Source organism: Amblyomma americanum, chromosome 3 (genome assembly GCF_052857255.1).
Source record: "Amblyomma americanum isolate KBUSLIRL-KWMA chromosome 3, ASM5285725v1, whole genome shotgun sequence".
Classification (NCBI taxonomy): domain Eukaryota; kingdom Metazoa; phylum Arthropoda; class Arachnida; order Ixodida; family Ixodidae; genus Amblyomma; species Amblyomma americanum.
Genome location: NC_135499.1, coordinates 192,308,071 through 192,322,281, shown reverse-complemented (window position 1 = coordinate 192,322,281; position 14,211 = coordinate 192,308,071). Strand labels below are relative to the sequence as shown.

The 14,211-nt window shown below is 45.9% G+C and overlaps 1 protein-coding gene across 2 annotated transcripts in view; it reads left to right on the top strand.

Moving 5' to 3' along the window:
* The first annotated feature begins 1,079 nt into the window (after nucleotides 1-1,079).
* l(2)05287 (WD repeat-containing protein l(2)05287) overlaps nucleotides 1,080-14,211 on the top strand; it is a 51,941-nt gene continuing 38,809 nt past the window's right edge. The window contains exons 1-7 of one of the 2 annotated variants that reach the window (XM_077659365.1): nucleotides 1,080-1,292; nucleotides 4,746-4,943; nucleotides 7,563-7,692; nucleotides 9,223-9,288; nucleotides 10,216-10,324; nucleotides 11,571-11,757; nucleotides 12,087-12,194. In XM_077659365.1, the coding sequence (XP_077515491.1) occupies nucleotides 4,783-4,943; nucleotides 7,563-7,692; nucleotides 9,223-9,288; nucleotides 10,216-10,324; nucleotides 11,571-11,757; nucleotides 12,087-12,194 (761 nt within the window). In that variant the 5' untranslated portion in view covers nucleotides 1,080-1,292; nucleotides 4,746-4,782. Of the gene's footprint in view, nucleotides 1,293-4,731; nucleotides 4,944-7,562; nucleotides 7,693-9,222; nucleotides 9,289-10,215; nucleotides 10,325-11,570; nucleotides 11,758-12,086; nucleotides 12,195-14,211 lie in introns of those variants that run through there. The other variant, XM_077659364.1, reaches the window with a different exon arrangement.

Below are 14,211 nucleotides of genomic sequence, written 5' to 3'. Positions count from 1 at the left end.
TGCAGTAAAGTTTTACCAACCAACCAAGCGTAATTTCGAGGGCGACGCACATGTAAAACACTGCAAAATGTGTGCATGGTAGTCCTGCCGCTGGGAGTACGAGGCGGAATCAGTCTTATAGCTCGTCTGATGTCCGGGTCAAAAGACGTTTCAGAATCCATCTTCCAGGCGTAGTCAAGAAACATTTAAAAGTAGTCTATAGAATACATCTCCCAAACGCCATAAAAAAGCTTCTAGAAATTAGCAACGGGAATAACTGTTCTATACGAATGCATGTAGTTTAGAAGGTGTTTGCAATACGATTTGTAGCCCACATTTTGTTCCTGCGAATTTGGTTCGTTTTGTTCTGCAAAAGAGCTATTATAGAACACTGTGGGCCCACATCAAGCATAATTGCACTGTGCACTGCTCAACAACCCTGCTGCACGCTGCAAGCTTGATGCTTGTGTCAACTGCTGATATTTCGCGTAAATTAAGATATCAGAACAGGGCTCATTATTACGATGAATAAAAGGTATTATCAAAAACAAACGGCGTGTCAGCTAGTTGCGCTAAATGCGGTAGCGGAGAAAAAAGCGTACCAGCTGGAATAAATCGTATCACTAATATGTGAAAAACAAATTGTGCATCAGAAAAAAAAAGACAGCATTACGTGTGCACAAGCAGGTAAGATCCCATTTGGAATCTCCCGAGACGTGACATGCACATGTATGCCCGCGCTTGTTATGCCACGAAACATTCGTTAGGTGATGGGCAGCCTGAAAAGGTAAAAATGGCCCCGACTGCACCGTACATGGCGCAATGGCCTAAGCCTGGCCAATTTAAAATAATGAGGCAACAGATCGTCAACTTTCACGCCTCCTTGCACAGACTGCGTGGCACACCGTTTTCATCCCGCAATAGCTAGCTTCAATAAGCTGGAAAGTTATTGACCAAGAGGCTGCAACTCAAAAACAACAGTTACGCGGAACGTGCGCTAGGAAATGCGTCGATATTGTTTTGACTCGGATGTTGAATGCGCCCTCTGCCGGACGTGCACATGGCGGCTTGTCTCTAAACGGTCTCTGAATAAAGCATTAGCTCTGAGCTGTGATCTGCGCAGCGAGAAGCAGAAACTAGAGCCACTCCCCACCAACGATGAAACGGCCAGGAATAAAGTAATGGCGCTCTTAGTGCAGCCGCGGTCCAGTGTAAATAATCTGTGTACGACCAATCCAGGAGCACGATCTACCACTATCGTCAGCACCACCATGCAGCTTTGCTCAAGGAGCAGCAGAGCGCGGAGGAATATGGTAAGTCCAGTGAGATGCTACAGCTGCAGCAGCTCCAGACAACGTATGAGCGGCAGTCGAGGAGCACGTTGAGGTGGCCACAGTTTCCTTAGGTCGGACGGCAGCACTGGTAAATATATACACTCAGAGGCGCGCGAGCAGCGGAAGATCGCTGAGGAACCACTACACAGCGATGGTGCGAAGATGTGTGCATGCGCGCTGGGTGGTCGCTGCAGGGCGGCGAGGTGGAACGGCGACAGAGTCCGTTTGGTACCACCGTGCATCGAGGAAACCGCACGAAAAGATTGAAAACTAAACATTTTAACAGATTTGCCTGTCTGGTTGGGTTTGAAGACATATAATAAACTGCAATCTCCAACCAAAAATTTTAACTTTAACCCAATGTTTCGAAGCCCACTCGGCTCCTTCATCAGGGGTGACTGAGGGCAGTAGCTAGCATCTTTTAAAATGCGTCACTTTACCTTATGTCGGAGGTTTCAGCGAAACCATCGCCCGAATCCTGAAAAAGTCTGGTCTCCAGGTTGCGCACAAGCCCACAAACGCTGTTGCGCTTTGCCTACCTGTTCCCAAAGACCGGCTGCCGAAAGAGAGGGCCCAAGGCATTGTCTACCAAATTCCATGCGCCGACTGCGATGCAAGCTACATCGGCGAAACCGAAAATTTCTTTGAAAGAATTCGGCAACACAAAAACGACGTCCGCAAATTCGCAAGAAAGCGCAACCCAGTAGCCGAACATTCCGAGGACTCCGACCATAGAATCAACTTCGAAGAAACCCGCATCCTCGGAACCGAAAGAAATTACCAGGGACTTCGCCCTTCAACTCAACGAAAAAAAGAAAGTCGCCATTCAGCACCACCCTGCAGTGCGCCTGCGTGACTAACAGCCTAAACCACCTCCCCCGCGTCTTTCGCGACACAGCTGTCATTTTTTTTTTTACCCTCCTCCCCTCCATACTTAAAAGATGCTAGCTACTGCCCTCAGTCACCCCTGATGAAGGAGCCGAGTGGGCTTCGAAACGTTGGGTTAAAGTTAAAATTTTTGGTTGGAGTTTGCAGTTTATTATAAACCGCACGAAGGTCAAAGGATCCGCCGGTGTAACCTTGCTATAGAATATATATATATAGCATACCTGCCAACTCTTCCGTATTTTCCGGCTCTCGGCTGCGCATGTTAAAAGCCCCTCAGCGCTTGTCAGTCAGCCAGCCGAGCTACACGCCGCTTAGAAGTTTAATTGCGTTGTCGCTGATATTTCTTGTTTGTTTGTTTATCGATGGCGTCTTAATTGGCGCTTCGGCAAGGCTCTGAAAATTTAGCGCGTGATACTTCCGTTCTTCCAGCGCGCCGAAATTCCGCACTCGTCACGTGCCATTTGCCGTTTGTGCATTTACTCACGTGCGACGCCACGCTTGCGCGTCATACACTGAAAGGAGTGGCGCAACGCGACATTTTGCTTTAAAAAAAAACGGATTCTAGGAACTTTTTTCCTTCGGCTAATTAAACGAGCAATATGTTCGTTAGCAGTATGCTGCCATGTTAGCAGACACTCATTGGATATTAGAAAAGTGATTTATCAAGGTCGCTTCAAGAAAATTTAGAAAGATGTCTGTCCACGCTTTCGATGAAGATCGCGCCTGTGCGAACTGAGCTGCTGCCGCTACGTACACTCGGTGTCGACTCGTCGCCGTCTCCTTTGTGTGTGTGTTTGTGTGCGCGTGTAAACAATAGGTGTATCTGGCATGTCGGGGTGCCGTAACTGATTTCTTTTTTTTTTTTTTTTGGCGCGGTGCGCTCTCGTTGGAGTCTGCGTTCCTCCGGCCACTTATTCGGAGAAAGTGCGTTTTGCCCGGGGGTCGAGGCTGTCAACGCAACGAATTCCGAGCAATATGTTGGTCAGCAACATGCTGACAGAACCCTCCCAAATGTAACGTTACGGGCCTGTCCTCAAGTAGTGTGGCCCCCTACCTCAGGTGCAAGCGTTTCGGGAAGGTGACGCCAACTCATCATGGATCAAAACACGCTCCCTGTATCTTCTTAGCTGCTCCACGTTTACCGTCTTTCGATTTATTTTTTTCTGGGCACGTGAAGTAATCTTTATTAGATGGCCACAAGATACGGTTCGATCAATGCTGTTACTATACAAAGGGTCCCCCGTAGCGGGCATCCAATTAATGCATTTCGCGCGCAAGAACTGCGACGCAAAGCTACATCGGCGAAACCAAAAATCTCAGACAGAATTCGGCAAAATAAAAACGACGTCCGCAATTTCGCAAGAGAGCGCACTCCTGTAGCCGAACATTCCGAGGACTCAGCTAGACCACAGAATTAAGCAGCTGAGAAGAAACCAGCATCCTCGGAACCGAAACAAATTACCACAAGAGGCTCCTGGAATCCTGCTGGCACATCCAACCCACCCCAAACAACATCAACCGCACAAAAGGAAACCTGCCCCCAGTGTATGCCCAGGGACTTCGCTCTGCAACTCAACGAAAAAAAAGTCATTGACCGTCTCCCCACAGTGCGACAACGTGACTCGCAGCACCACTTCCTCCCCCTCGTTCGGTTTAAAATTAAAGTTTTTTGATTGGAGATATGCAGTTGATTATAAAAACTTTACTGGTCTGCTCATGATGTTGACGGCGCAAAAGGTAGGCATTGTCGTGGAGAAAGACGAGAACGACGAAAAAACAAAATATCAGCATCATCATCAAAGGTGGGCAATCAAGGTGTAAAAGTATCGATACATGAAAAGTATGAACACAAAATGGAAAAATAGAACCCGAAAGCTAAGAACGAAGCATTTACAGGTGAGGGATAGAGCGCAGCAAAATACTAGCGTGAAAGCGGAGGTAAAGGAGACAGAAAGATGTGGGAAGAAAGAATGCAGGAAAAATCTGCAATAGGTATATATAGGACACGATAACAGGACATCAAAAAAGAGCGGTTATTTGATAATTTTCGGGGCAGTTCATTGCTTTTTGAAGCTAGGACAAGGGCGCTGAGGACAAAAACATATAGGTCCAAATTTGAAGAAGTGCATATTTTGTGCTCTGCCTGCAAAACGGAGAGTATAGAGCACTTCATTTTGAGGTGCGTAGAACTCCGCCCAGCCCTCCCAGAGGGAACAGCAACAGATATAGAGAGAGAGCGCTGGGATTTGCTGGGGAGGATGGGCTAATAGATTATATAGAAAAGCGTGACATTGACGAAGGGGAGGTTGGAGGATTGGTAGAGGAAATCAAGGGAGCAGTAAATTTAGAAAGGGAAAAAATAGTCAAGCTAGGCATTTTAAGAGCAAAATTGAAAGAAAAGAAAAAATCAATTAACAATGAGGGAACTATAAAGGCTAAGTAACGCAAGCTACCGCCCGATACAAAAGTTAAAGCCATTATTATCTATCCATCTGTCCCAGATTTAGTTTTACTCATTCATCTATGCATTCCTTCATGCTTCAGGAGCAAGAACTTCTATGGACACAACATACATTCCTCCATGCATGCCGCGTGCGCCTCAGTGAAGTTGTGTTGGTTGTGTCGCTTCGAAGCTTCGCCTGGCTTCGCTGCTGCCATGACTTACAAGAACGAGCTGTCGCCGCGCTGCAAAACAGGAGCAAGCTTAATCAAGCACAAAGGGACATTCTCCTACGACTCCAAGTAAGCCCACCTATTATTGTGCTATACGCTCAGAGCCACTACACGCTCGGCTTGAAGCTCTACATTTCATTGATTCTACCTCGATGATAGCTTCGTTTGAGAAGCTGAGAATTGGTAATGAACACGGACAGTGACACCCTCATGACAGAACATTGGGCAATGAGCACAATGCACGTGTAAGCGCACAAAATCCTCGGAAGTCGATTGCCAATAAACATAGGTTCTGTGGCGCTTCGCCCAAACAATGTTTGTTCTGTTGCCATGTGTGTTGGGTCAAAGATTGACTGGCTTTGCGATTTAGTTGCCCTGCACTTGCCGTATGTAGACACGTGCGGAGGTGCACAGTCGCATATTGTCTGCAGGCAGCTAGCCGGCACTGCTTTGTTGACAAGGTTCACAGGTTGAGGCATTGCCTTCAGCGTCTTTGTTCGGTAGCTATTTTGTCGTGCCATGGTTCAAAACCAGTGCTTCTCTTTAGTTCTACTTTGTACGAAAACTGTGCTTCCGTTTCGCGTCGGTTTAAATAAAGCTCAGACCCCATCTCTATCCGCCTCGTGCGCTGCAGTTTCAGCCTTACATGTGGCGCCATCTGGGAGGCGCAGCGGGAAAAAAGCGGCTGCTCCGATCAGACACCGCCGCTGTGCTCCTCTGACCTCGTCGTGACTCTTCGCAAGAACGAGCTGGAAATGCCTCGTAAAACACCCACCTCGCTTACTGTTGCGTTCATGGCCATACCACACATGAATTCGGGTACACTGCTTTTTATTTGGGCTGCGCATTTGCCATGTTTTTCCGTGACTGCGCAGTCACAGCACGACCTATCACATGAATTGAGCGCAGGGGAAGCAAAAAGAATCACTAAACTGTAAATTCAGATGGAGCTTTTAAAGTCAGACTGTTTTGCACACATGCCTGACTCGACACCTCAGGGCAAGTCTTCAGACATGACCCGCGTTATGAGCGAACGCGACGTCTGTCCAGCCTGCAGAAACGCTTTTCTTTGATCTGCTGACTGTTCCTATCACCGTTTCCTACTTTTCTCAGCGTTTGCTTCTGGGCAGTTTATCCTGTCGTAGGCGCACGCCACTGGTAGCAAAGCTCATCGCAACAGTGCTTTCTTGCTTGCTTGCTAGGCATTCGATCTGGATTCCCACAAGAACGTAGAGAAAATGCCCTTTGAAACAAGCAAGTCGATTTACTGTTGCCTCGATGGCTGCCATAATAGCTGCAAAAATGCCGCCGGGGGGCAGTTAAAGATTTTGTTTTATCATTTTTCCTGGAAATCATACGAGTGCAAAACGAAACAGCGCTGCCGAGAGCAGTACGGCGTGCAGGGTAAACAGGCCAGCGTGGAGAAGTGATGGAGAAAATTTTCAAGGGAGAGCTGTGTACACAAAAAGTAAACAAATCTGCGCCACACATGCGAGTCTCAGGCACTGCCCGAGAACAAACTGCGCGAGCGACCACCATTGGCCTAATTTACAAAACATAAAAAAGCACTGTATATACAAAGCAGCATGTACGTAGCACCCTGTCGCTAATAATCCCACACGCGGCACACTGCAAGCAGCCTGGGTGATGCACCCGGCCGCATATCGTCCGAAGTAATTCACGCGCTGAGCGTTCACGTCACTGCGCAATACTTGGCGATGAGCAAGAGGGATTTCAAGCTCGATGTTTGTACCGAGTGCTCGAAACCAACAGACAGCGAAGAAACGAGCCGTAAAAGAATTAAACTCGCCTCAAAACTGAGCCTGCACATATCTCGAAGGTGTCCGCGGACATTGCTGCACAGAAAGGTTCGCCGCACGCATCATACACAGGCTTAGGGTCACAGGATCTGCGACTGCGCACCAAACTGTTGTTTTTAAAAACCCGTCAACATTTCCATTCGTCCGAAAGCTACATCATCATGCGCTGATGATGTTAATTAAGCCGGTCATGCATGCTGTTCTTTCCGGAGACTGCGCTCAAGCGCGACCCCGCTGTCGTTTGGACCGAGCGAGCGAGAAAGCAAAAGAACAGCAGTGGTGACCGAACCTGCTGGTGGATACCGACGACGCTTTCAGAGCGATGTTGTAGTTGCACATATGCCTGGCCCAGCCTCTCAGGGCAGATCTTCACATGCGACCCCAACACATTTCCAATGGCTGTTTGAGTGTAAACTCCTCAAACGAAGCGCCACCAGCAGAAGCGGTCGCGACAAGAGACGCACCCAAGGCGCCGGCGTACAAAAAGCGTGCCTGGTGGAGAACGGGCTCTCACTTGCATTGCTTTGCTTTTAGTATATTTTGAAACACAGACACGTTGTATGCAACTGTGCATGCGACGCAAGCACAAAAGCGGCAGAAAGAAGCCTTGTTCTAACACGCTGACGCTGTCGGGAAGCACGCATTTCACGGCTCCTTCCGCTGCCTTACACGACAGCGGACAGCCGCTTTCCGCGCGAGGTGGCGCCACTTGTTCTGGAGCAGTGGCGCCACCATACCAGCGCACGAGGCGGATTACCGTTCAACCTCCATTTGGTCACGCCTACCTGGAAATGAGACACCTGGCGTCACGTGGAAAAAGATGCCTAACCTACTGTTAATTGCAAACACTGCGCTGTCGTTTTTGCAGATTTTTTCTCATCCCTAGCGGCACCTGTGTGAAGGTTTTCAGCTGCGCAAGTGGGGAACGTGTCAGAACCTTTAGCGAACACAACTCGGAAGTGGTTGCAGTTGTGAGAAACCCAGAGAACTTGGTGCAGGTAAGAAATTTGGAAAGTACATTGTGTGCCTTCCACTGCTATGACATTTCAGTTTAACGACTTCTGTGTGGCGCCCGGGGTATGGGGTTCATGGTCTTGTATAGATATTCACCGAGGACGCGCTACCAGACGGCGCGAACGTTGTCATGGCTAGCGAGCAATGTTCGCTGTTGTTTCACGCCGGTACCCGCAGTATCAAGTTCGCCATAATGTACCCACCCAATACCATCAGTTATCCGTAATGTCATTATTAGTTAAAAGTCTAGCGCATATAACTAGGACACGGACATAGAAGAAGAAAGGACTAGCGCTAAACATCAACTGAGGTTTTACTGCGACAGAAAGGTACATAAATGCACTTCGGTGGTGCAAGTGCACAATGAACGTTGATCCGTAAAGTTTTTGCTCGTTGTTAAATATATCCTCTTTTCTTTGTGGAACATTGGGTGCTTATGAAGTTTGCACCAGAATTCTCCTGCGCCGTGATTGACCGCGCTGCCTGTTCAATGTTGCAGTTAGGCTGCCATGCTAGCTTGTATTGCAGCTTGACATCAAAGCTGGCCGGTTGCATCGCACTCAAGCATATGGACGATTTCTAGCATTTCATAGCAGTTGATGACTGTCTGCTACTCATGCGGGATACATTATGGAGAAGCAGCGCATAGTTAATTGCCCTAATTCCGAAACTGGCATTGCAGAAACTCTGTCTGCAAACTGCTGGAGCTTCACAGGTGCTGTTTCAGCAGGAAAACCAAGTGTCTTAGCTGCTTTATTTGCACAACAAAATGGTCGACCAAGTCTGTTGTGCTCATAGCACGAACAGCAGTCCCGGTATGAATGTTTTGCAGTTTTGATTGTAGCAGTGTAGTGCTGCTTGAATGCATATGACCTAGAATCAATTTACGCAGCAATGAGGTGTGCAGTGATTCACTTAGGTTCAATAGTAACAGGTCACTCAATTTAAGTTTGCTGAGCAAGCAGACATCCCTCAAATTACTCAGCTCCAAAAATGGCGCTCTGGCCGTCAGCACGTGACCATTGAGCTCGGCCACTTGTAAAAAAGTTGCTTCACCTGTTGCAGAACTTAAGCCGTGCTCTGCACAAGAGAGGCCTCGATATTAGTGAAATCAACGGGTGGCAGTAGTCCTCTATGTCGCACACCACGCCAGCACCTCCTCAGTCATAGGAGCAGATGTTTTTACAAAGGCAAAGCTTTTCCACGTGTATATTCTTTTCTGTTTCATGCAGTTCATGTGCGCAGCCACTTAGTCACATGCTTTTTCATTATCTATGACAAGGTGGGAAAGGCAGTCGTGGTTCACAGATCGCGAGGAGTTAAATGCCGCGGCTGGCTGTGACCATCAACGTGGCAAATGCCGCGGCAGCCGCTAGTGCCCCTTGCAGGTGACGTCACATGAATACATCCTATAAGGAAGGTTTGAGGCTGCCTGTGCTTTGAACTGTGCATGGCTCCTTGCAAAGGAGGTTATGTCATTTTAATCTGATTTATTGCACTGCTGAATATTTCAGGTGCTCAGCTGTTCTGATGACGGCGTTGTGTTCAAGTGGGACCCTTCAGATGGCTCTGTCCTTAAGGTACGACAGCTGCGTTGTTTGAACTTTACGTAAAGTACAAATGTTTTACAGTAGGATGCATGGCTAAACCTAACATGTGGAATGAATTTTGTGGCAAAATATTCTTGCTTTATAACTTGACCTGAGCTAAAAGATCAGCATAAATGCTAGCAGGAGCTTATAAACAAGCTTATTCTTTGATTGGAAAAATTACATCCATTTCTTTAAAAGGGGCATTGAAATTTGGTAATGTTTTCTGACTTGAAACTGAAGCGACCAGTGGTAACGGCCCCTACTGTACTTTTGTTTAGTGTTGCTGTGTATGAAATTTGGCTTATGAAGCTCCTGATTATCCTGAATGCAGCAATGCATTTTTAGCCTTCTATTTAAACGGAGCATAGTTGAACTCGTGAGAATTTCACTTCTCTAGTGTAGCTGGGTAGTTGGGCTCCTTGCTATTACCTCCTTATTTTCTTTAGCTTTTATCTTGATTTGGCTAGCTGGCTATGACACCACCATTGGGAGCTTTGTTTTTATCAGTTTTATTCATTTTTTTTCATTATATGCCCTGTCCATGCCTATTTCTTCCTCTTGATTTCGACTAAGATGTCATTAACCCGTGATTTAATGATAAGATTAAATGATTTTGGATAGGGAAGCACAGGCGTGCTACTGGTGTGCTCCATGTCCTGCGTTTGTCCTTCCACATCCCTTCCGCTTAAGTCTTATCTTTCAGTGCAGGAATGCAACTCTTTCATAATTCAGTGATTTTTGTGTGCATTACTGTAGTGTGGAGTGCATGCTGCACATATTGCACATCAGGTTATTTCTTAAAGTACTACTTGCTCACTTCCATATTGCTTTCATACTGATTAACAGCAGCTGTGAAGAATTTGGCATGGTTCTCTTGACGCTGCCTTTGCGAGTTATGTTATATTTTTCCCGCAGAAACATGATGTCTCTACGTGTGGTGTTGACGGAGACGCAGTGTCCAAGGTAGCAGGCTTCTATGCTCCGCCTTCTTTTTCATCCTGGTTTGTTCTGAAACGGCAAGCAGGTGAGGATAACTGCCTGGCATGTGTTGTTGTTCGGTGCTTTAGTTGCACGGGGATGTGAAAGTGTTAGTTTATATTGAAGTTTTCGGTGAGTGAGTGGGCTCAACTGTACAGCCTTGGCTTAGCTGACATAAGCGGCAGCATCCACAACATTGCTCAGGTTATGTGAAAGAGCACTGGTGACAGCAGTGTCCAGAAGTTGTAACCTAGTTACTGATTTAGCAGGAGCTTCACTTTCACTCACAGAAGTGTTCTTTACACATGTGGGAAATGCCGACCAGGCTTCACAAGGCACCAAAGTCTATTCAAAGTAAATAATGAAGGGTTAAATTTCTGTGGTTTGGCACACTTTATAATCTGCCTTCTTTACAGAGCATGGCACAAAAATTACTCTGCAACAGTGGTAACTGGTAAACTGGCATGTGGACGATCCTATGCCCTCCACAAATGTGATCCATTTCCACAAGGCCCCAACTGCACTTTTGAATTGGCGGGTGCATATTTTCAACTGTTGCTTTCATCTGTTGTGAACATGAACTGCACATGCGCTGCTCTTCTGGCAGCAAAACCTTGCACTGGTGCAAAATGATACTAATGAATTGGTTGGGGTAAGGTGCTCGGTGAAAACAAAGCTTAGCGTGCTAAGGGCGAGACTGCCTTGCTCAAATTTCCTGGCCCCAAAAAAATGACCTCTTTGCCTGAGTGAGGTGAATGTCATCTTTTGTTTAGTTAATATGGGCTCTATTTCTCAATGGGAGGAAGCTGGGAAAGTTGTTACTTCAATCTCTGGGATAAGACGCAGAAATTGACAAAAGCATTGTGCATGCAGAAGAGGTGTAACTGAATGGTATGAAGAGATGTTAGAGCAATGTTTGCAGTGGTCATTTTTCCAGGAATGTTTTTTTGTGAAGGCTGGTTCTTGTCAAGTCTACTACCAGGGACATTACCAAGAGGGGGCCTGAGGCTCCCCCCCCCTGGGCTTCGCCCTATACAACCGCCTCTGGCCCCTCCCAGAAAAATTTCTGGCTATGTGTCTGTGTACTACTGTCAATAGCTTCATGAAAACTAGTGATTAGTTTGATATGCTGGTATGTTTTGGCTTTTACGTTCACTTAGTGGTGCACAGTTTTATGTATACTATTTTCATTCTTGCTTTAAAATAACTTCCAGGCCTGCAATTTTTAAAGAAATTTGCGAGCGTCCGTTTGAGCAGTTGAAATTTATATTTTTTTGCGTGGCATTTGGCAGACGCTGACCACAGGACACTTCAGGCCGTGCCTTGTGGTGGTGGAGACGGCCAGCTGCTGGCAGGGAAGGTGTCCCTGACAAGCACCTCTCCTGTTGCGTTCAACTCGAATGGTGGTTTCTACGCAGCCATATACAAAGCCAGGCTTTTCATCGGCACTCCTGGATTGCCTTCTCAGCCTGCAGCCACGTACGAAAATTTTCTATTCTTGGGATCCAGGAACACCTTTTCTTTTACAGCACCAGTTGTAGCTGTTTTCATGCCACTCGTGTCACATTATGTGGCACATGTCAATTTTTTTGTAGACCCTATGAGACAAGTCAGAATTTACTGCATACAGGCCCTATCCTTTTGAGAATTCAGTGAATAGAAATTGAAAACATCTTAGTTATCCAAGGAATGTTATCATGGCAAACTATACGCGTCATTCAGTTTCCCCAAGGTTTTTATTTTTATTTAAGTCTTGCCTATCTTAAATCCACTGTATCTGTGTTTTTCTTTTCTTGAAATTATCACAGGTTTCATGCCATGGGCCACAAGAAAAGTGTGCAGTTCACGTGTGTGGCATGCCACCCCACTGAGGCATTGCTCGCCACGGGTGACAGTCTAGGGCGTGTCACCATCTGGTAAGTTTTGGCTGGGCATTGGTTTGTTGAAGCCCTTTAGTGTAGCCTTATGTTCAGGGTGCCCCTCATTATTGCCTGTGACTGCAAGTTGACCTTCCTTTTCAGTGTTTGTAAATAAAATAAACAGAATTCCTTAGCATACCAGTACCACTACCACTGGGCACTGGCTGCACGTGTGCCACCTATAAGTAGAAGCAGCTGCTGGATGGAGTAATAATAATTTGAGGAATATAGTAACGGTAAGCTTAGATACTCTGTGATCTTAAAGGGGTGGCAAAGGGATGTTTGCATTAAATGCTGTTAGGAGAACATAACTCATTACTATGCTGTGCACAGTAACACACTTCAGTAAGACACCTTATCTGCCTGAACTTGTTCAGTTTTATGGATGATGTACAGTCAAACCCAGTTATAATGAGCAGCATGATTCACTGGTATTTTTTCGATCTATGGAGTAGTTTTGTTTGTGCCCCCACATATAAGGAATACGGAAAGTGTATACGGTATTAATAGAAAAAGAGAGAATTCATTTCAGCTCAACAGCATATTCCGAAAGACGTGGTTTGCAGAATTCACTTAGCCAAGTTGACTAAAAAAATTAAACGCAGGATGCTCAAGCTTTGCCTTAAAGGTAGATGCTGGTAGTTCCTTTTCTTTCTTTTTTCTCTTTTTAATTTCTTTTCTTTGTCATTTCTCACCGATTACCAATTCACAATGACGCTACCGATCACGTTCATCGGTTACAACCACAATTACCGATCACGTTACCAATCACTGTCTAGGTTACATTGAACAACATACTATGCCACTGTATACTCATACACATATACACATACACACCATTTGTTTCAGTACAGTGAAGCACCATAACACCACCTTTTCTTTTCCGCGCAATTTTTGGTGCCTAATTAGCGCATTTCTATTTGGTTTAATTTTTTTTAATTACTGTAACATCAGTTCGCATCCCCAACACAGTTTACTTTCATGCGTATTGCAGCGCGTTCACTTGGTGCCCCTCTAACACACTCTGACCAATGACTCTTGTGGCATATGCATTGCATGCCCACCTGGCATGCAGAGAGCCTAGGTTGCCGGCAAATTTCTTTTTTCATTTAAAACTGCTGGAAATATTTCCATCATGTTTCTTAGGCCTTCCTGTCAATCCTACATCACGGCGACGGCTTTTTGATGGAATGAGCTGTGTATGCTTTCCTGTAAAAAAAAAAAAAAATTGCTTTCAAACTTGCATAAGGCAATGTTCAAACAGCAGCAAACCAAAGTGCCTTAAAAGGGCGACTCCAGCATTTTTGTTACCTCGTTTGATCTTACTGAAACTTTCACGGTATGTTCTGTGCAGTTTTCAGGTCCTTTGTGCCACGTTTCGTAGCGGGGCAGTGTTTTGTTGCAACGCAAATAAATTTTAAAATTTCACATTTCGTGGCCTCAATTGGCAGATTTCTATGGGCAACCTTGCATGTGTGATGCCACTAGGTCTGCCTCGACGTCATCATTTATTCTAAACCCGGCCTAGGTTTCCTGGTTTTTGTTCTTTTTAAATACTTCTACTTGGTATTTTGCTAAACTTATTTTTGTATCGAAGTGAGGGGACTATAAGGAATGCGATGTGGTTTTCAACTCGCGGTGTTGAAGAAACTCTTGGAGTTAGCCTTTATGAGCATAATACTTTCAAGCCCTTACCATGCGATTGTTTACATGCTGCTGGTTTTAAATATAAAAGTTGCTGAGAGATTTTTCAGACAGCGAAATTTCGGATGCGCTGCATCTGGTGCCGCAGTTTCCCCAACCTCATTCGTACAGAATACGGTCACTGATTATAACTGAAGGCTGATTAAAATGCTTCATGGTGCTGGCTTTTTATCTCAGTGCCTACATTTACTGGTGTTTCACCTTTCACGTAATTTCGGCTGTCTAAACGTGTAAACAATAAGGTGTTGCCTGCTTCAAAGTTGGTTTCCAGTGGCACCGCAAATACGAAAGCCAGCACCGACGGATCGCT